Source organism: Rhineura floridana, chromosome 11, assembly GCF_030035675.1.
Source record: "Rhineura floridana isolate rRhiFlo1 chromosome 11, rRhiFlo1.hap2, whole genome shotgun sequence".
NCBI lineage: Eukaryota > Metazoa > Chordata > Lepidosauria > Squamata > Rhineuridae > Rhineura > Rhineura floridana.
Genome location: NC_084490.1, coordinates 27727030 through 27748995, shown reverse-complemented (window position 1 = coordinate 27748995; position 21966 = coordinate 27727030). Strand labels below are relative to the sequence as shown.

At 42.5% G+C, this 21966-nt stretch overlaps 1 protein-coding gene across 1 annotated transcript in view; it reads left to right on the top strand.

Annotated features, from left to right (window-relative positions):
* The first annotated feature begins 9504 nt into the window (after window positions 1-9504).
* LOC133367663 (von Willebrand factor A domain-containing protein 5A-like) overlaps window positions 9505-21966 on the top strand; it is a 30189-nt gene continuing 17727 nt past the window's right edge. The window contains exons 1-7 of the mRNA XM_061591758.1: window positions 9505-9538; window positions 15385-15602; window positions 17778-18000; window positions 19121-19137; window positions 20540-20657; window positions 21153-21325; window positions 21851-21939. Coding sequence (XP_061447742.1) covers window positions 9505-9538; window positions 15385-15602; window positions 17778-18000; window positions 19121-19137; window positions 20540-20657; window positions 21153-21325; window positions 21851-21939 — 872 coding nt within the window. The remainder of the gene's footprint in view (window positions 9539-15384; window positions 15603-17777; window positions 18001-19120; window positions 19138-20539; window positions 20658-21152; window positions 21326-21850; window positions 21940-21966) is intronic.

Below are 21966 nucleotides of genomic sequence, written 5' to 3'. Positions count from 1 at the left end.
CACTTGTAGCTTGCTTTATATATTTTATAGAAAGGTGGGGTCTAAATATTGCTAATAATACACATTTAAAACAAAAATTCTTGAAGCTCTGTCTGTCTGTGAACAACACTAACCTTGCAGCAACTTATTGCCTGGCCAACAGCCACTCTTGTGCTGGTGAGGGAATGTGATAGTAACCCCAGCCACTCTGAGTCCCTGGCTGCCTGGAGAAGGGAGCTCCAGCCACAACAGAGTGTACGCCTTGGCTTTGCCCCCTTCCCCCCTTTTATAGCTTACTGCCCCCAAATAAGAGGGGTGATTTGTTTATAAGGCTGTCTGTTATTAATCCACCTATTAATAGAAACAATAATAAAAAACCTTCCCAAAGGCTCCCCAAAGCCTCTTGACGTAGTGCAGTATAATAGCTTCAGGCCTGGGTGGTGAAAATAAAGAGACACCACACCAGGCTTATGAACAAACGAAGAGTTTACCAAGGCAGAAAAAAAATGTGGAGTTTAAGCCAAACAAAAGTTATAGAAAAAGAAATGCAATGCTCCAAAATTTAAGAAACCCAGAATATTCTTTTGAGCAAAAACAAATTAAATCTGGTTAAATGTAATCCATTTACCTTAGTCTAAATAGTCCCTAACTCACCAGGCTCTCAGGAGAAGCTTACTCTCAGGTAGCAGCCTTTTCTCTTGGTGTCTGCTTATCTCCTAGGCTTACCAAAATTTTCCTTATCGGGCTTATTATCTCAGGAGTCCCACCTCGAACTAAAAAACTCCAGCATGGCCACTCCTTCATAAAGGCTGTTCTTGTCAAACATATGCCCTGTCCCAGTAAGCAGGGCCGGCTCCAGGCATGCCGGAGTCCTTGGGCATCAGCTTGCCCTGGGCCCTGGTGTGTGTGTGTGCTCGTGTTCATGTGCGTGCCCCCACACCCCCCACCTACCTGTCTCCTGTCTTTTACTATTGCCATTAACCAAGATGCCGGCCACGGTTTCCCTAAGGGGATGAAACTTCTGCCGCCATTTTTGTCAATGGCACGCGTGCGTGCTACGCGCATGCATCTCTGCCATCAACTAAGATGGCGGCAGGGGCTTCAGTACTTTAGGGAAAGTGCGGCCGCCATCTTCATTAAGGGCAATACTAAAAGGCAGGAGACAGGTAAGTAGGAGGTGTGGGTGGATCGCCATGAATCGTGGAAGGGAGCAGAGGGGCCGCTGAGGGCCCCCTGTTACCCTGTAGCTTCAGGGGCCCTCGGGCCAGTGCCCCACCTGGCCGCCCTTTAGAACCGGCCCTGCCAGTAGGTCACAGTATATCATGAATGGGATGTGACTGCACATTTATGCAGTGTGGGTTGCAAGGTTCAGGGTCTGAGACTGATCCTGTATCTTTAGGAGAAGAGAAAGTCAGCCAAGTGCAGGTGTTCTTGCAACACTAATGGGAAAAACCACAAGGTGGAATTCTCCCTTTCCCCTGCATAACTTTTAAAGATACAGAAGACCTCTTGGAGGCTGGGCTGGGCAACCAAGAGGTCTTCTGTATCTTTAAAAGTTGTGCAGGGAGAAGGGAGAATTCCACCTTGTGGTTTTTCCCGTTACAGAGTTGCAAGAACACCTGCACTTGGCTGACTTTCTCTTCTCCTAAAGATACAGGATCAGTCTCACGCCAGGAACCTGGCAACCCTAACCCTCTCACAGAGGTTTATAAAAGTATAAAATGAGATAACTCTTAAGTACTGAGCTCCATAGATGAAGGACGGTGTAGTACAACTATGATAAATACAAAAAATAGATAGGTGGAAATAGGTGGACTGTAGATATGATTAATATAAAACTTTACATGGTAAAACAAAATTATCATTGTAGTGCAGGTGGGGAGGGAGGTTTGAGGCTGGGAGGATGGAATTGCAGTGTACAACATAATTGAATATGGCAACAACCCTGCAAGGTAGGGTAGGCTTAGAGTAGGGATGGAAAAACCTATCAGTTTCAGTTCTCTCTGTTTCTCATTTTTCCAATCTTAACTTCAGTTATTTCTGCAGCAATTTGTGTTTTTTTTAACTAAAAAACTCATGAAAATTCTTCAGCAATTTAGTGTGACTTTCTGCTAATAAACACATTTTTGTACGGAGCTTTTACTAATCTACACATTTTTGAAAACAATTTCTCCTAATATAATGCATTTATGTATGTGCTTTTCACTAATGTATTGATCTTTATGCACGTTTTCCCCTTATACATACATTTTTGTACACACGCTTGGGTTGGAGAATTGTGTCACAAAATTTGGATACATGCAAATTTTGAAGGATGGATGTACTTTCATTCTCATATTGTTTTGGAATGTTTGGAGTTGATAAGATTTGGCTTTAACTGTGAACTGAGCTGAATTTCTCCCCCATGCCTAGCTGAGAAAGACAGAGCATTTGAGAGAGAGAGAGAAAATGAAAAGATAGGATTGCTTCACAGTTGCATACAATTCCATAGGAAATATATAATATTTTAAAACTGTGACCATGACCAGCTTTATTCAGTCAGCTGTGATGTTGCATTTAGTAGGAGTAGGGGTGGGGAATATTATAGTTCATCCTATGGCACAATCCTAGATATAGTTCAATAGGCCTTTCTCCTAGGTAAGTGTGTATAGGATTGCAGCCCTAATGTAATTGTGATGCAGAATCTGTCCTAGCTTTCACAGCAGTAGTGGCTCATGGGGGGAGGGAGGCAGTAGTGGCTTCTTGGTGGTGGCAGTGCTACACTCATCAAGACACACATGAATGGGGCAGAGAGATGTCCGGGGAGCTTCGGGTTGATGGCAACAACAATGCAGGAGCATGTACAGCTGCAGAGCCATGGCCTCCAATCTGGACCTCCACTGACCTCCCTGACACCTCACCCTGCCTCATCCCCATCCTGACAACTATATCATCACCTCTATGAAGACGCTACTGCTTCCACACACACACCCAGCACTGTTTCACAGTGCAGCCCTCTGAATTCCAGTCAAGGTCAATCCTGGCCCATGTAAACGTTTGAGTTGTGTATCCAAAGATTAAAGGCATGCCACAATTTACTAAGGCTTTATACATATCATGCATTTAAAGTACCCCCCATAAGGATCCTGGGAACTGTAGTTTATTAAGGGTGCTGAGATTTGTAGCTTGTTGAGAGTCAACTACAGTTCCCAGGATTTTTTGTGGGGTCAATGTGCTTTGAAATGTATGGCATGCATGCAGCCTTAGCCCCTAACTGGCGTGAGATTTCAACTAGGAACTTTCCCAGTTCACACTATATCAGCTCTCAAGTGGAAACTGAGGGCTTCCCCCCCCCCCGGCAGGTGAGAGTTAAAGCAGTTCCTTCTTCAATTGATTTATAGCTGACTAGGCCTGAATGCTCACTCACATTACAAAGGCTTTTCTTCAGCCTGTTTTCCACATTTACAATAGCAGTAGGCTCATGTCTTGGAGTATTTTTGTGTGGAGTTCTGAGTAAAAAGTATAGCTAAAGAAAGTACCCAGAGCTGAGAAAAGTTTGAAACTTTTTTTTCCTGTGTAGAACAACGCTGCCTTGAACACTTCTGTGTCTGACACCAGCTGTGTCATTTGCTTGTTGATATTATTAAATGGAAATGGCTGAGAGGCAGCATCTGTGTCTAAGGGACTGGAGAGTTGCAGTACCTAATAATCAACTACTTGGCAAAGTTCATTCCAAACTTAGTTTGCATGCCTGACAACAGCCTCTAATTGAGCTCGTCACTGGATCTGCCTCAACAATTACACCTAATTGCAGGGTTTTGGCTTAGCTTCTGCTTTTGGGAGATACCCCTTTGGGACTTGATGCTAAATGGCAAGAACGGCATTCAGGTAAACACAGGTTACAGTCAATGCCGCTCACTAAGTTACGCCAGAGTTTCAAGCTATTTCTCAATACAGATTAGAAAGTTTCATCCAAGGCTACCAGCTTGGGCCATTTAATCTTTTGGGTCATTTTCTTTTCTGCTAGGCCACTCACACAGTGAAGGCAATGGATACTTTGTGCTCTGTAGATCCAAACCATGTGTTAAAAGGAAGCTGAGTTCTGTGACTCGAATAAACAAGGGCAATTTCACACATCAGTGCCTCTCCCCCATCTAATCCTCCCCACTCCAGCTAACATTTTGCTTGTCCCTTTTTCCACCTGACCATTATGAGTATCTTTGTGTGAGAGAAACAATTATATCATGGCCGGCAAATACGATACAGCCACACATGGAGGCCACCCTATCCTGTTTTCCATGGCATCTGCTTCTTACCAAGTTTTCTACGTGCCAGCTTCTGTAACCAGGCATGACTTTAAAGTGCCAACTAACACATGAAGCAGGCTGTTGGGACAAAACTCTGGTCTCCTTTGATGGTGTTTCTGTCACTTTTCAGCTCATGGAAGGCGACAGTCTGAAGCAGGAATGTTTTCCCCACACATTTTGGAAACACAACCATGCCGGGTTCTAAAACGCATTGGGTGTCTCTATGGACACAATAGGCTCCCTGCTTCAGGCTGTCATTGCATTCCATGAGTTGGAATGTGGCAGAAATAGCAATGGAGGGGAACGAGGATGGGACAGAGCTAGTGCGCTCATTTTTTCTGCCCCCTCCCTTATGTGATAATGAACGCTTTAAAGTAATGCCTGAAGAAGGCTTATGTTTAAAGGCTATATTAAGGGTTTTAAAGAACAGAGGGTTAGAACAGTGTTATCCCCCTCACAGAGCTACAGTTCCCAGAGTGGTTTAATAGTCAAACCCTTTTCCCAGGGAACACTGGGAATTGTAGCTCTGTGAGGGGAATAGGGATCTCCTAACAACTGTCAGCACCCTTTACAAACTACAGTTCCCAGAATTCTTCAGGGAAAGCCATGACAGCTTAAAATGGTATGTTAACTGCTTTAAAAGTATAGTGCAGATGGGGCCAGAAACAAGTGGTAGGCTGATGCACATTAGTGAAGGCATTAAGAAGGTCATCTAAACAGTGTAGGGGATGCAACTGGTGGCCTCTTTAATAAAGGGAAGTATATAACTGTAACACAATTAATTAATTAAATCAATCAATCTGGCCCACTGGGAGGTTGTGCTTGGCTCCCTAGTTTGAAACAAGAAGGATGAAGAAAAAAATTCATTTTCTGTAAGAGAACATGACAGCAGGCCACATTAAGTTCTAGTTTCCCCTGAGGTGGCAAATGTGTGTCTACTGTGCTGCTCAGAATGTAAGTGGAGTTTCATTTGATTGTTCCCTCTTTAAAACAACAGCAACACAGAGAAATAGATGAGAGGAAGAGGGACAGCCTTACTCCAGAAAATCTAGTTTTGTTTTCTTGTAAGGAGGAACATTCAGCTTCGTGGGTCATTGTGTAAAGTACTATTTCTAGACCAGCCTTTCCTAACCTGGTGCCTTCCAGATGTTTTGAATTACAACTCCCATAATCCCTATCATTGACCATGCTGGCTGGGGCTTATGGAAGTTCCAAAGCATCTAGAGGGCATCAGGCTTGGGAATGCTGGTCTAGACATAATTTTACCACCATAGTGAAAGCTAGGCTTAAAAAGTAGGGCAAGACTCTGACCAGACATGCATAACTCCCTTCTCAAACTGGCCCACCAAAGGAAACAAAGATGGTATTTTCTGCACCAGCCTTCATTTTCCTTCAGGCAAGATCGCAATCACTGGGTTAGCTCAGAGTGTGCACGGGTACCTCCCCTTATACACTTCAACAAGCCTTTTCATAAACAGCATTTTATACAGCGTGTGGGCATTTATGGCCAATATTTGTCCGTATTAAATATTTGTCCACATTAAAAGAGTACTTAAAATGGGTGGGTAGGAAGGAAAAACCTCACAGCTTTGAGGGCATATCTGCATTGCAGCTTACATTGGTTTAACATAACTCCCTCTCTTTGCAGGGAACCCTCTGGACCATAGTTCTGTGAGGGGGAGAGAATTTCTAGCACTCTTAACCTGCCTACTATTTTCAAGATGCTTGGAGAGAAGCCATGAATGTGTGTGGGGTAGATGTGGTGTTACACCTCCCCCTTGTATCACTTAGCCTTATTTCTTAACCCACTGACTGGGGCTGATGGGAGATGGGGTTCAATAGCATCTGGAGGACACTACATTGGCTATCTCTCATTCAGGTCTTTATATTTTGAAACCAGCACCTCAGCTGGGCCTAGCAATGTGCTGGCAATGAGTGACATTCATATTATGTTATTGATACATTCTCTGACCACTTCATCCCCACCGACACTACAGATCCATGTCATTCAGATGACTTTTTTGTTAAGAGAGGTAGCCTGTGTGTTTTAGGGGTGTTTTTAGTCTGAGCAGAGAGCCAGTATGGCATAGTGGTTAGAGTGTTGGACTACAACTTGGGAGACCAGGGTTTGAATCCCCACATAGCTGTGAAGCTCAATGGGTGACCTTGGGCCAGTCACCACCTCTCAGCCTCAGAGGAAGGCAATGGTAAACCCCCTCTGAATACCTCTTACCATGAAAACCCTCTTCATAGGGTCACCATAAGCTGGAATCGACTTGAAGGCAGTCCATTTCCATTTCATTTTTAGTCTGAGCTGGAAGGGACACAGAGAGGCTGTTCTCTGTACTGAATCACAAGCCATGGCTGTGGGGTGCCTCCCTGGAAGCCTTATAGGGAAGCAAGATCTGTTGCACTATTAATGTTGTGCTCCATCTTATGCTCAGGTTGTGTATATATGTAAACAAAACCATATATCCTAAAGACTGTGGTACTCATCATTCCAAGGAAATGCTGCAAGTGCTGGAACCTCTGGAAGTCTCACACTGCTCGGAGACTGGGATGGTGCGCAACAATATTTTTAACCTGTGCAGCATCATGATAAAATTGCAAATTAGGAATGCCGGGCAGAGCAATCCAAGTCAGGGGAAGCTGGCGTAAGTTGTGCTGGAGCAAGAGAAGCCAGCATAAAGTTCTGCCGCATGCAGTTGCTATTCAGGAGCCTTTGGGTTGGCTGAATGCCTGCACAGCTGGGAGCTGTGTGCAGGGACCAGAAAGTAAAAGCTTGCTCTCCCAAATACCCCTACTGGAGAGTAAGCCCTCTCCATTGCCTTCTCTTGTGTTTATTTTCTTAGGCTGACCTTTTTACCAGGGTAAGTTTTGCCTGAATTGGGACCTGTAGGAGTACTCCAAATATGAGTTGGATGTGTCCTAGGTCCCTCACCTTGGCCCCTACACCACCATACCCCCTTTTTGGGTCTTATGCCAGCTTACGCTGGCTCCACTTGCACCAGTCTCAGTTTAGCTGGCTAGGTCCCAGCTCAGTTGGGCTGGCCCAGCTGTACCAGGCTGAGGGACAATGCTGGTATAGCCTAGCTAAGCCAGGACTCAGCCGGCTCAGCTGGCGATCCACTGCATCCAACTCCCCTCAGCCCAGGGTAAATGAAAGTTGGATTGCACTCTGAGCCACCTTTCTTTGTAGATTTGTGTAACATCATTTTTATTACCATCTTGGCCTTTCCCCCAAATGTATAAAATCATTAAACACCTTTTGCCATTTCATCAGTTTGTCCTTTTAGATGGATACTGGTAATGTTTGAAAAACTTTTTTTGGGGTAAAATAATCATTTTAATTGCCACACATTTGTTACTCTTCAAGACAACACAAGACTCCTTGGTTTTACAACAACAGAACTGAGATTGTTACTCCACTGGAATTTACCACAGAGTAATTTTAACACACTTTTAACCCTGTTTTATGCTACAAATAATGCTGGTCTATATGAAGTGAATAAAAAGCAAGGATTTTTTTTAAAAAAACCCAATTTTAGAATATATTCTTAAGTGGCATGGATTCTAAGTGCTTACAAGTATAGAATCAGAGGGAGGTCATTTGATAAATGAATGAATGCAGACTGCAGGATTGTGACGTGTGTATGTGATGACTGGACATGGGAATCCATAGCTAAGATAGTGCCAGTTCAAAAAAGCCCTTTTCAGGCACTCCAAGTGTTTTAGTTGTTTCCATCACTGTGCAGCTTTTCACTCCCATCTATGCAACCAATGTACATGTGTGTTATTTTATTTATTTTTATTTTTTTAAAAATAGGCTGCTTTTCTGGGCAAACGTCTGTCCAAAGCAGTTTACAATATAGTTTATTCAGATCATCATGTAAAAATACTAGATCTTCACAGTCTTCCAAAATGCCTCAGTGTAGAAATTGTGTTCTGCATTGTGTTCATTCATAGAACACTACAGAAAAGCATCCTTATAGCGATTATACTTGTGCTGCTCCATCCTGTTGTTGGCTTTGAACGCATGCCTTCTTCAGGTGCTTGATAAGGCATAATAAGAAGGTGGGAAGAGCCCTGCTGAATCAGACAAAAGGCCTATCTATGCTAACAGCATCCTATTTCCCACAGTGGCCAAGTTGTGGAGTCTTTCTTTCTTTCTGGTGGAGCTGTTGCAGAGTATTTTTTATCTGTAGTTGTGATATTCACTACAAACGCTGATGTTTTGTAATCTGGTACTGAAGACTACATTGGGGTGCTGTTTTCCTCTGCAGGGCTGTATTTCTGAGGCCTCACTTTCTCAGCCAGCAAGAAATATGGCCTGCCAAGACATATGGCTTTATAAAGGACTCTGCAGGGTCCCTGTTCAACAGAATCTATCACTTTTTTGATTTAAAAAAGGGAAGGCAAACAGGTGCTTTGAGGTGGAGGCAGAAGGTTTTCTACATTTGCACTGGTGTCAGCCCATGTAGTTGTGTTTGTTTTGGTTTAAAGTGAGACATTAACAGTAGGAAGTTTCTCCAGGACTAGGCCTACCAGAAAACAATACAAAACAATTGCATCAGGCAGCAGATTTAAGAGAGAATATAATTTACCACACAGATTTTTTTTGCTGTGGGCACTTCCAGATTAAACATCACAAATAGGGATGGGCAAATCTGTCAGTTTTGGTTTCTCTCAGTTTCTCATTTTTCTGACCTTAAATTCAGTTCTTCACCTTTACATCTCAGTTGGTAATTTTTTTTAAAAAAAGTCCACATGAAAATTCATCATCAGTTTAGTGAAAAATTTTGTACACATTTTTGCAATTTCCCCTAATATACACATTTTTTGCAAAGCAATTTTAAGAACATAAGAAAAGCCTGCTGGATCAGGCCAATGGCCCATCTAGTCCAGCATCCTGCTCCCACAGTGGCCCAACCAGTTGCCCACAGGAAGCCCACAAGCAGGACCCGAGTGCAAGAGCACTTTCCCCTCCTGTGGTTTCTGGCAACTGGTATGTGGAAGCATACAGCCTCCGCCTGTGGAGGCAGAGCATAGCCATCATGGCTAGTAGCCACTGATAGCCTTTTCCTCCATGAATTTATCTGATCTAATTTTCATTGCTATAATTTATTTTTCAATAAAATATACTTTTTATACACATTTTATTCTAGCATATGCAATTTTGTACACATTGCTTCGCTGGAGAACAGCACTGCAAAATTTGGAGTTGTGTGAATCTCGAAAGATGGCTGTGTTTCAGGTTTTGTACTGTTTAAGAGGTGAGTTTGAACTGAAATATCTCCCCCATCCCTAATCAGAAACAGAACATTCAGATCTGGCTTTCTCTGGGCTTGTTTGGCATAAGAATGTCCACATATTTTTCACAGGCATCCTGCTGTTACCTGTCCACACCAATGGGCAGAAACTTCATGGAATGTTTCCACGCTGTTTTCTGCTTTCTCCTCTCAGTCACTATACCCCTGCCCTCCCCCTCGGTTCTAGGCATGCACACGTATTTCTATACCTGCACATATACCTTTTGAATATTTTTCCACACAAAGTGCACAAGAGCAAAAGTACCAGCCTTGAGTTATATTTCACAATGTGCAAAATGGAAGCTTATGTTTTTTTTGAGAGAGAGGGAACATCTATTTCCATTTTATTTTTTAAAAGATTTTAATAGGTCTTGTGCAAGACCTCTGTTTTATTGTTGTTGTTGTTATTATTATTATTATTATTATTATTATTATATCTTTAATATAATAGATCTTTACCTCTGAACTAAGTTGTGGATTTTTGGAGGTGCCATCAACTTGTGTGAATTGGTGGAAATAGGCATGCTGGCATCCTTTGGGTCACCAGAAACAAAATGGGTAGCCTGTGCTCAGCTGAGGACCAAATGGAAATAGGGGTGTGGTGATAGAGATCAATCATCAAACCATCACCACACGCATGACAAACTAGTCACTGAAAATATGCACTAAAGAGTTTCCACACCAGCAGTGACTGCAGATGCATAATGGTTTATTTTTACTTATTTAATTATTTGTGCTGAGGAAAATCACATTAAATGGAAAGTGCAGGCTCGCATTCTGATACTGATAATGCTGTGTGGGTGCTTCTGCATCAGCAGAAGATTCCAAAATAAACTCCTGTCTGGGCCTGTATAATTCAGAAAGTGAGCTATAATCCTGAGCACCAGAACATTGTTTTGAATATTTCATTTTGTTTTAAAAAAGAATGAAAAAAATAAGTCTGATGCAAACACTAAGTCTACCTGCTTTGCAAAAGGATATGAAAAGGAAAAGGATTGCCTTCAAGTCGATTCCAACTTACGGCAATCCTACGAATAGGGTTTTCATGGTAAGCAGTATTCAGAGGTGGTTTACCATTGCCAAGGCAGTGACTGGCCCAAGGTCACCCAGTGAGCTTCATGGCTGTGTGGGGATTCAAACCCTGGTCTCCCAAGTCATAGTCCAACACCTTAACCACTACACCACACTGGCTCTTGCAAAAGGATATAGCTAACTTAAAACAGAAAGACATGCTCCTGATGAAATGTCACTTGATTCTTCCCCCTTAAAAAGCATCTCTGTGCCTCAATAGCCTTTAAAGCAGACCTAGAGCTGTACTTCCTATCCTTTTCAAATGCTAATGTAGCTAGAATAAACCTTCTGCTAGATTTCTTCCTTTCTCTGCCCATCTGAACCTTTCTCTGCAGGATGAGTCAGTAGCTTTGTGGATGTTAGTGTTTGCAATGAGCTACTGCTTTGCTGGGTGGGGGTGGGCAGTCATTTTCCAAATGACATTGGAAAATTCCTCTCCGCTGTCACTACCTATGTTGCCGCAATAATTACTCTGGAAAGCAGACGGTGTGACTGAAACATACTGGTGCGTTTGGCAGACAGGGGGTGGGCATAACCAGAATGACTGCAGTGCTAATGCTAACGGTGTCATAGAGATTGAAAAAAGGAGGCACTGTGACGTCTAACAACTTCCCTGGAGTCATTGCAAGGAGAGCCTTGGAACCACAGGTGACTAGATCCTTTACCTTGCTGTGAGTATAACCATTTCCCTTCATTGCATCTGGAGTCCCTTTGCATTTTGAGCCCATCAAGCCTCACTAAACACATTTCAATCTTCTTCACAATCTGAAGCACCTCATCTTCCACTGCCCCGCTCTCCTCATTGTGCTGAGCTCTCTCTCTGGAGAAATGCAGCCCCCAACCCATCACACCACACCTTTCTACAGGACTTACAGCAGAAACTATCATCATCATCATCATTATTATTGTTATTATTATTATTATAATAAATTTATTTATACCCTGCCTTTTGGCCAAAGGCCCTCAAGGCGGCTTACAAAGAAAAATAAACACAAGTATAAAATTACATCAACGAAAGCAATACAGTTTACAAAAAGTAAACTAAATAACAAATAATATTATTAAGAGAAAAAAAATATCCAGGAAAAAAACTCAGAATAATACCCCCCCAATGTCCCAGAAATTCTGGGATTTTTTGTAAGAATTCCTTGAGCTGTGGAGGCTGGGGCTCACAGTCTTCTCCAACTGCACCCCCTCTGCCCTAAAGACTCCTGATTTGTGCAGGACCACTTCACTTCCTGATGTACAAAAGTATATAGCTCTATTCAGGCATTCAAAAGAATGCACTGAGGATCTGACCTGAGGAGAGGGAGAGGACAGGCACATGCAGCTTTCACCCCCTCCCCTGACATCCCTGCACATGACTGTCTACCCTGACCTTCCTGTGTGGAGCAAGAAGGTCTAAAGGTGGCTTGTCAGTGTGTTTGGCTGATAACACAGGGTTCCCAGTCATCGGAAGGCTTGCTGTTATTGGGTGTTGCTTTGTGTATTTTTAATGGAATGGAATGCATGTGTTTTTGTGCAAATATGATCATGTATTTTTATTTATTTATGCTTTTAAATATGTTGTAAGTTGCTTGGAGGTCTTTTGTGTAAAAAGCAATTTTTAAGTTCAGTACAGAATAATGATGATGATGCTAAGTACATTCAGTTGAATATGTTTGGAAGCTCTGCACAGGAAGGTTGGAGGTGAAGTGGGCATCCCTGGTGCAAATGCACCTGTTCTCCCAAACTTTTATGTACTCGTTTGAATGCATGAAATGCTACTGTCAGAATAAATGTATAGCCTCTAATGTAAAACAGTGCCTTTTACACTTCAGGTGTGGGGAAGATTCTAAATGTTAATATCCACAACAAGGCACTTTATCCAAATTGTCTGCTCTTTGACATGGAGTATCTTCACTGTACTACTTTCAGCCCCTGCCAAAACTTTTTTGTTTAGGCAAGTCTGCCCAGTCATGCGAAGGTTGGCATGTGTTTTTAATTCTGTATTTTAGCGTAACAGTGATTTCAATTTTATTTTGAATTTTTAACTTGATTCAAACTTTGCCTCTTATTGATAGTTTTAATGTATATTTTAATTCTTTTTGTAAACCACTTAGCTGTTGTTGTTAAGTGGTATACACATTTTGTTAAATAAAATAAAATAAATAAGCTGAATGCTTAGACAGATCCATTGAGAAATGGCCAAGATACTGTAGTTCAAATAATTTCTTGCTTTGGGTGTGTCCCCCCCCCCCAGTTTGCAACCAGTTTTTGTCCATCCATAATGCACCTTCCATTTGTCCTCCATTTTGCTTTAAATACAAACATTCAAAGAAATTCCAAGGGGGTGTTTCTATTTTTGTAGAACCCCCCTTCCAGTCATGTCTGTATGAAGAGATGCCCCCACTTAAGTCGCTCAGCCATGTGAAGTCAATTCATCTTGGAAAGCACACTCTGCTTAATTTTACTTTTCACAGGCAAACCTCTTCCCAAAACAAAGATGGATGAAGACACACAGAGATTAAGTTTTACGTATCCAAAAATGCCGAGCAGAAGAATTAACTTTGCACTTTCTGAAAAACGTAGGTTGGGGAAGGAGTGTTCTGTTTGTTGTGTGTGTGTGTGTGTATGTTTGCACATGCATGAACAACTGTGTGCAGGGGTAGTGATTATCGGCTTGTGATAACACAGTGGCAGGCTTTTTAACTGATGATACCAGTGTCATGGCATGCTCTCCCTTCTGAAATATGAGAAGCCCTGTTGGTGTTGGTATCCTGCCAGCTTTTGGAGATGCACCTAAGACAAGCTTTCCCCTGATCTCCTGTCTTTGAAGCTCCTCCTGCTAATTGTTTTAATTGCTGTTTTAACTGTTGAATTGTTGTGCTGTTTTAACTAGGCTTATTTTAATAATGGATCTTTATTTGAATGTTTTGATGAAATTGTTTTATTGTATATTTTAATTATGTGTGGATATATTTAATTTTAATTAGTTTTGGACTTGTAAACCCTTTAGAAGCTATTTTGGCAAGTTAGCAGTTTATAAATAACAATAATTACAATTATCTTTGTGTGTCTGTGTGGCATATGAATGAATATTCAAGGGTAGTTGCAATGTAGGAAACAATGCAGACCCAGAGGGTAGCCATGTTTACTATTAGTATAAACTACTTTGAGATGTTGCACATACTTGCACTGCAGGATTTAATATATCTGAAATAAACAAATAAACACTGTAGGATTTGCTGCTGGGGTAAATCACCAAACTTTTCACACATACAAATGCATTATGATTTCCCCTCCTATGTTTATCAGTATGTTTAGTGACATAAGGCAGACTCAAGGTGGATTTCTGTCTAAATCCATCCAGATAGATCAATGGCTAAACATGGAACGGAGCTTGAATTGCCACATCCCCCAGTATCTCCAGGTAGGACTGGGAAATATTTCCTATTGAAAACCCTAGAGAGCCTGCCAGACAATACTGAGCTAGATGAGTACACCACTTTATGATTATGTGGTATCTAACAAACCAACCAACCAATCATGAAGGAAATGAGAAACAGCTCAAATTAATCCATTTTCCAGCTATCATGATTTCTAAGTCAATGTGTGAACATTTCCCAAAAGCTTATTAATGATTGTCCTTCCATGTTTTTGGCCAGATGTGATGTGGAGCCAGATACTTGGAGTGCATTTCCCTTCTGTGAACCTTTGGTCTCCTTAGGGCCAGAGAACACACAATGTGGGAGAACCATGATCAGATCTCTCAGCACTTAAAGAAAATATCTAAGCATATGTAGACCAGGCCTAATGACAACCTTGTGGGCCAGGATAAGTTCAAGAAAAAGTTCGAGACTGGGTAACTTAACCATTGTTGTCCATGCATTGGTAAACTCAAGGTTGGATTACTTCAATGTACTCTATGTGGGACTATCCTTGAGGTTGAACCAGAGGCTGCAGCTGGTGCAGAACATAGTAGCTAGGTTGCTTGTGGGAGTGAATTACCACCAGCATGTAACACCTTGCTTGTGGGATTTGTGCTGGCTGCCAATCTGCTACTGGGCCAAATTCAAGGTGTTGGTAGTAACATATAAAGCGGCTATACAGATTACTCGAGAGACTGCCTTATCCCTTATATACCCAGTAGGTCACTGTGGTCTGTGGGAGAACCGCTCCCACAAGTTCCAAAGATATCAGAAGCCTGCTCCACAGTAACTTGGAGCAGGGCTTTCAGTGTGGCTGCCCTATTCTGTGGAACAGCATTCTTGTTGAGAGGGCAGGTGCCCACTGTCTGTACTCAGAAGCAATTGAAGACATTTTTTTTCCTGACAAGCTTTCCCAGGTAGGTAGTAGGTTTCTGCCATGGGTGTCTATTCTGTATTGATTTTTAAATTAATTTGCTAATTTTCTGAGTTTCAAACTGCTTTTCAGCTGTTTTTATTGTGTTTTGTACATTGCCTTCAGATGTGTATGGAAGGTGAAATTTATATAATAATAATAATAAATGTGTGGGAGAGGGAGAGAGGAATTAAATATCCCCTCCCTAGCACTGCTTCTGTGGTCACATTTGCTTTGAAGGATATTAAGACATGGGAGTTCTGAGTATGGTTCTTCTCTCCATGCATTGCTTGGCTCTTGGTGAGCTTTTTTACTAATAAATACCAGGTGATGTGTTAAACAGTCTTGTGCTGTTCTGCACATGTTTTCACTGTTTATTTATTTATTATGAAATTTATATTCTGCCTTCTTTCCAGAAGGACCCCACCGTGTACCCTTGCAAAGCATCTCCATCGCTGTGGTGGTCAATGGCTTTGTGGCCGATGTTGTATCTGAGCTTCATTACAAGAACGAAGAGAAGATCCCTGTGGAGGTTGAATTTGTCTTTCCCCTGGATGCTGATGCCACTGTCTATGCCTTTGAGGGCTTGTTGGGTGAGACACGAATTGAGGCCCAGATCATGGAGAAGAACCAGGTATGAGGGCGCAAGGTGGGGGCAGGGATGGAGGTGCTGGGGATGCTGAAGGTCAAGCTTGACTTGCTCTTGTTAACTAGACCAGAGCCTGCCCCCCACCCATTCTAATCCAGGGGTTCTGTTTAACTAAGTTCTACCCAGAATAGACCCACTGAAATTAATGAACCTAAGTTAGCCATATTAATTAACTTGAATAGGTCTACTCTGAGTAGGTCTAGCATTGAACACAACCCATTTTTTAAATTTTTTTTACTTTTTATTTGTTTACTACACTTATAGATCATCCAATAACAAAGGTTGTGTACAGACCATACCTTTAAAGCATATTCTCCCCCCGCCCAAGAATCCTGGGAACTGTAGTTTACTGCTCAAAGAGCTACAATTCCCAGCACCCTTATCTAACTGTAGTTCTCAGTATGGTTTGGGGGAAATAATGTGCTTTAAAGGTATGGTGTGCAGTTTTCCAGATGCTTTGTTTTCTGTAGCAGCAAAGAACAACTTAGTACACAAACAACAATTCAAAAGGACAGGGGAATTCACTGTCAATGAATATATAAATAACACAGAGAGTACAGCATGCAAACCCCTCCACAAATTTTCATTGTAGAGAACTATGGTGAGAAGCATTCATAGTATGCATTTGAAACATTTGTCCGTGCCGCGATGGGGGTTAAATGGGTGGATGGAAAGAAATCTGCCTGATAGTTCATTTTTAGTGGATTCCAACATTCCTACCCTACACGTACAGCAGAGTGAGATGGAAACGGGTTGGCCATTTAGCTACCACCAAAATAAATACACAAATTTACCTAAAAATTGCATATGTTAATATGTATGTATAGATGAAAGTTTAGACATCGCTACAATTTAAATAGAAATACCATAGTGTGGAAGACTGTGACCAAATGCTAAGTAGGTGATGATAGGTAACTCCAAGGTCCCTGATCTCCCTTCTAATGCTAATTTATCAAACCAGACTTAGACTGGACAGTCCTTCAAATGGAGGGGTGTCCTCTGTAAAGTAGGACACATGACCACCCTAGGTGGGATTGAGATGCAAGAGTCCTGAGATGGTAGAGTAGACTACACCACTTGGGATTGGAATCACTTTTATGAGTGCTTTTCTACATTAAAAGCACCTTGCTGGTAGAAAACTAGCATAACAGGGAAGAGACTGAGCTAGAATATTTCTTCTTGTGGTGCTAGTTTTTACTTGCATGGTGGTTTTTATGGGGAAGGAAACTTAAATAAATAGTGTCTTCCCTTTCCCTGTCTGCAGTTTAAAATGGCACGGTCCACTCTTTTCTACCTCAGCGTTATCATAGAATCATAAAATAGTAGAGTGGGAAGGGGCCTGTTAGGCCATGGAGCTACTAGCCATGATGGCTGTGCTCTGCCACCCTAGTCTGAGGCAGTATGCTTCTGAAAACCAGTTGCCGGAAGCCTCAGGAGGGGAGAGTGTTCTTGCGCTCAGGTCCTGCTTGCGGGCTTCCCCCAGGCACCTGGTTGGCCACTGGCCTGATCCAGCAGGCTCTTCTTATGTTGTTATGAGTCCAACCCCCTGCTCAATGAAGGGATCCAACCTAAAGCATACCTGATAGGTGGCTGTCCAGCTGCCTCTTGAATGCCTCCAGTGTTGAAGAGCCCACCACCTCCCTAGGTTATTGGTTTCATTGTTGGGCCACTCTAACAGTTAGGAAGTTTTTCCTGATATTCAGTCAAAATCTGGCTTCCTCTAACTTGAGTCCATTATCCATGTCTTGCACTCTGGGACAATCGAGAAGAGATCCTGGCCCTCCTCTGTGTGGCAACCTTTCAAGTACTTGAAGAATGCTATCATATCGCCCCTCAGTCTTCTATTCTCAAGGCTAAATATGGCCAGTTCTTTCAGTCTCTCCTCATAGGGCTTTGTTTCTGGTTCCCTGATCATCAACATTCAGAGAGGTGCAAATTTCAAAGGATGGCTGTGTTGTAGTTCTCATTGTTTCAGAAAGTACAAATTTGATAGATTTGGGTTTAAATCAAGCTGAATCAAATTTGTTCTGCATCCCTAGTAGGGGATAGGACCAGCCCTCTCTGGACAACTTCCTGGCCTTCTTTGTGACCATCAATCTATTTCTTCTTGCTTTCTTCACACCTTGTTCTTTTTCTTTCTCTTTCTTTTAACCTCCTCAGGCACGAGCATTATATGAAAACCAGTTGTCCTTGGTCGAAGAAATTGTTCTGTTTCACAGGGACCCAAAAGCCAGGGACATTTTCAGATGCATGCTGGGTAACCTTCCACCAGATGGTGAGGCCATGCTGAAGCTGTGCTATGTCCAGACATTGGCTGCAGAGCCTGATGGGGTCATCCGCTTTGTCCTGCCAGTTGTACTGAATCTTCGCTATGTACCTCAGGGTAAGAACCTCCCTTGCTGCTTAACAGTATCTGCTAATTGCTGCCTCAACAAAAAGTCCCTCATTAAGGTGATTGGCTGTGTCCCAGTCTCACTATTCACCATTCACTGTGATGCTAGGCAGCTGTATATCCTGTGACTGCTCACGCAGCAGAGGTGTTATTGGGTCTAGTTCCAGGTTTTGGGGATGCCTTCGGGAAGGTGCTCTCAGTGAGCACCTCTCCTTGAATAACCTTCAAGGAGGTTGGGTAACGCTCCTTGAGTAACCTTCTCCTTACCTGTCTGGGCACAGCCCATTAGTTTGCCTCTCCCTCTGGGGTAGTCATGCTTTCCCCCATGCAAATTCCTCTGAGAGCGATGGAATGTCACTCCGTGGAGAATGTTTCTAAGTGCACAGCAGCTAACTGCTTTAGACTGTGAGCAGCTGAATGCCTCTTGGCACTTAAAAGAAGATAATGAGTTGTATTCAGTGTTAGACTTACTCAGAGTAAACCCATTGTGATTAATTTATCTAAACTTGTCGGTCCATTAACTTTAGTGGGTCTACTCTGAGTAGGACTTTGATACAACTCTTTTTTTTAAAAAGAATGAACAGAGGAATCCTTGTACCACCAGATGGCCTTGTAACTGGGTTCTCAGAACTGTGGCTCTTAAAGTGGAATCATGATCAGTTCAGGTGGGTCAACTTTGGGAATCCAAGTTCTGCAGATTCCTTCTCTATCCCTAGTGCCATATGAACTTTCCTGGCCCCTACCACTTTCCCTTTCAGACTGCACCTGCAAGTGGACTGTTTTTCCTCTGCACAATGGCAAAGTTGGTTTTGCACATTTGCATATTTGCAGGTGTGGTTTGAATTCTAGCTATGTCTTCAAATGGACAACTTTAAAGGGGTTCACTGCCAGTGCCCATTAGCTGACTGGTGCTGACAGTGAGCCCCTTTGACTGCACTAGGTAGTTCTAAAGGGGAACTCACTTGTGCAGCTGATCCCAGTAGGGCTCCCTGTTGGTGCCGATCAGATGATTGTTCCTTGGCAAGAGGGGCTCATTAGTGCTAATCAGGAGGACATTTTCAGCTCTTGAGTGTTCCTTTGCAGCTGTGTCTTTATTTGCTCCACATCTCAGGTCACATCTTATGTCAGGTAAGGGGCATTTGCCAAAATGTCCTCATGGGCCAAATTAGGACCCCTGTTGGGCCTAATTTGATCCACAAGCCAGATGTTTCCCATGCCTAGTTTATGCTATTTGTACCTCTACTAATCCCTCCCATTTCTCAGCCTAAGACCTGCCTTTGTCATGAAATGATCTAGGGCAGGGGTCTGCAACCATTTTGCGGCTGGGGGCACATTTGAAAATTGAAGAAACTATCATGGGCACCACAAAATACCCATTTCACAGAAGAAAAAACTGGAAATGCTCAAAACATCTATGCAGCACCTAAAAACAAAGAACACAGAACAAAAAAAAAGGCAACCCCCACAAAAACACAACACAGAAGTCAAATACAAATAAAAACCTTTGTTAAAAAATACGGGGGGCTGGGGGGTACCAAGGAAGGTGTCTGAGATTGCCATAGTGCCCATGGGTGCATTGTTTAGGGCCTCAGACCTAGGAGAATTGTGAGAACATGTTGTATACAACTGAGAAAGTCATTTTGCTCTGGGGATTTCCTCACATTCTCTTATGGCTTTATGTCTGCCTGCAGGGTCAGAAGAGGCCAGTGTTACTCAGGGCATCCCACGAGTGCCTGAGAGGGAGCTTCCCTACACATTCAGCCTTAGTGCAACACTGTATTCTCCCTATGGGATCTCCCGTGTGGAGTCAAACTGCCCCCTGACACCCCTGTAGTATGCAACGGAAGACCACACCAGGGCCCAGGTAAAGAAAGCTGCCAGAGTTGTTATTAACTGATTTCAGAAAGAGCATGTTTTTTCTTCCTCTGTTCCACAGGTAGCCAACCTTTTTTTTCACCCTTGGCCAACCCTATGGAAGGTTGCATGCCAGTGCTGGGTGTGGTCACCACATACCCTCTAATAGGCACACTCACATAGGCACATAGGTCACATTCACACTATACATTTAAAGCACATGCCTTTCCTCGAAGAATCCTGGTAACTGCAGCTCTGTGAGAGGTAAAAGTACAGTTCTCAAGATTCTTTGGTGTTTTAAATGTGAATTCTTAATGTGAACTGATGGCAGTTTTTAAAAAGAATTATTTATATATTTATTTTTCTTTCCTTCATTGTAAAAATTCTTTTTTTCTTTGTTAAATTTGCAAATACTTAACCTCCCCCCCTGTAAGAATGTGTATATATGCACATTTTGAATTGGCGTTATGGAGAGGGCATAAAAAAAACCCTGTCACTAATTGTAGTGTGATTTTATTTTTTTTCAGGATAGCATGAAGACTTGAATCTAACTTAACCTCAGTTAATTTGATAGGTTTCCTGCAAAGGGAAAACTGAGTTGCTGGTGGTGGAATCTTTGGGGCAATTCATGCCCAGATTGTAACTTTTGCTTTTGTTTATTGTGCCCCTGCCAAAGATTTCCTTAGCTGAAGGGCACCACTTTGACAGAGATGTGGAGCTGCTGATATATTACAAGGAGGAGGTTCACAGGCCCAGTCTCCTGCTAGAGGCTGGAAAGCCTGGGGCAGATCCAGGTGAGTAAGGGCTAAGGATGTACAAACATGTCATTTTCAGTTTCTTTGCAGTTTCTATTTTTTCCCAATCTTAGGTTCAGTCCACCACATTTCTGCATCAGTTTACAATTTGTTTTTAAAAATCCTCGCAAAAACTTGTCAGTACATTTCTTCTAATGTACACCTTTTGGGAAGCAATTTTCCCCAATTTTTTTGGTATGCTCTTTTCTCTAATGTATGCATTTTTGTATACATTTTTGTATGGCAAACTGCACTGTACAATTCAGAGAAGTACAAATTTTCAAATATAGCTGCATTTTGGTTTCTGTGTTTTAAGAAGTGCAAAAAACTGAATTCTCCCCCATCTCTAGTTCTGGCTGGTAGAAAGGGAGGTCTTGGAAGCAGAGCTTGGATAGGGTACATGAGATGCTGGTGCCCAGGGCAATAACTGGGGAGCAGCCTTGGGTTGAAATGTCTGCTGAATCCCATCCTCTCCACCCCTGTCTTACAATACAGGTTCACTGATGGGAGACCCAATGCTTCTGCTCACCCTGTATCCAAGACCTCCTGCCTCAAAGCCAGGTCTGAATGCGACAGGCGAATTTCTATTCTTGATGGATTGCTCCGGCAGCATGAATTACAACACCACAGGGAGCTCTCAAGCCATACCCCGCATTCAGAGTGCCAAGGTGCAAGCTGGCTGGATGAAAGGGATGTGATGGAAAACCTATGGGCAAGGCATGGTGATCTGTGTGCTAACAGAAACTGGTAGCAGTTGGGTTTACAGGGGGAGGAGATTAAAGGTAGGCTGTTAAAATCATAATGATAGAAGAAGACTAGATTGCAGGCAGACTGAGCTTTGAGTTTCAAAGTGAAAGCTGGCATTACTCATTTATGGAAAAATACATGGGGCAGGGTATCCCTTTCTCCACGCTTGACTATGGTGAATGTTATGCATCTCTCTTGCACTGGGAATTAGAGTGGTAACCAGTTCAATTTAATTCCAGACAGGCCAATAAGGACTGTTTGGGGACTTTATCCTCTTGGATAAAATAGAATTTGGGTGTACAGGCCAGGTGATGTAGAATGGACAGATAGGACGTGATGCATGGAAGTCTGCAGGTCCAGGTTAGGATGGACTGCCTTATTGCTGAGATGGTGTCAACAGGCTAGGTTGGGATAATAACCCAGGTTGACTATGCTTTTTGTCTTAGGAGACTTTGATTTTCCTATTGAAGAGTCTCCCTCTGGGATGTTACTTCAACATCTATGCATTTGGATCCTCCTACTACTCATTCTACCGGTAAGTGACCGAGACTTATTTATTTAT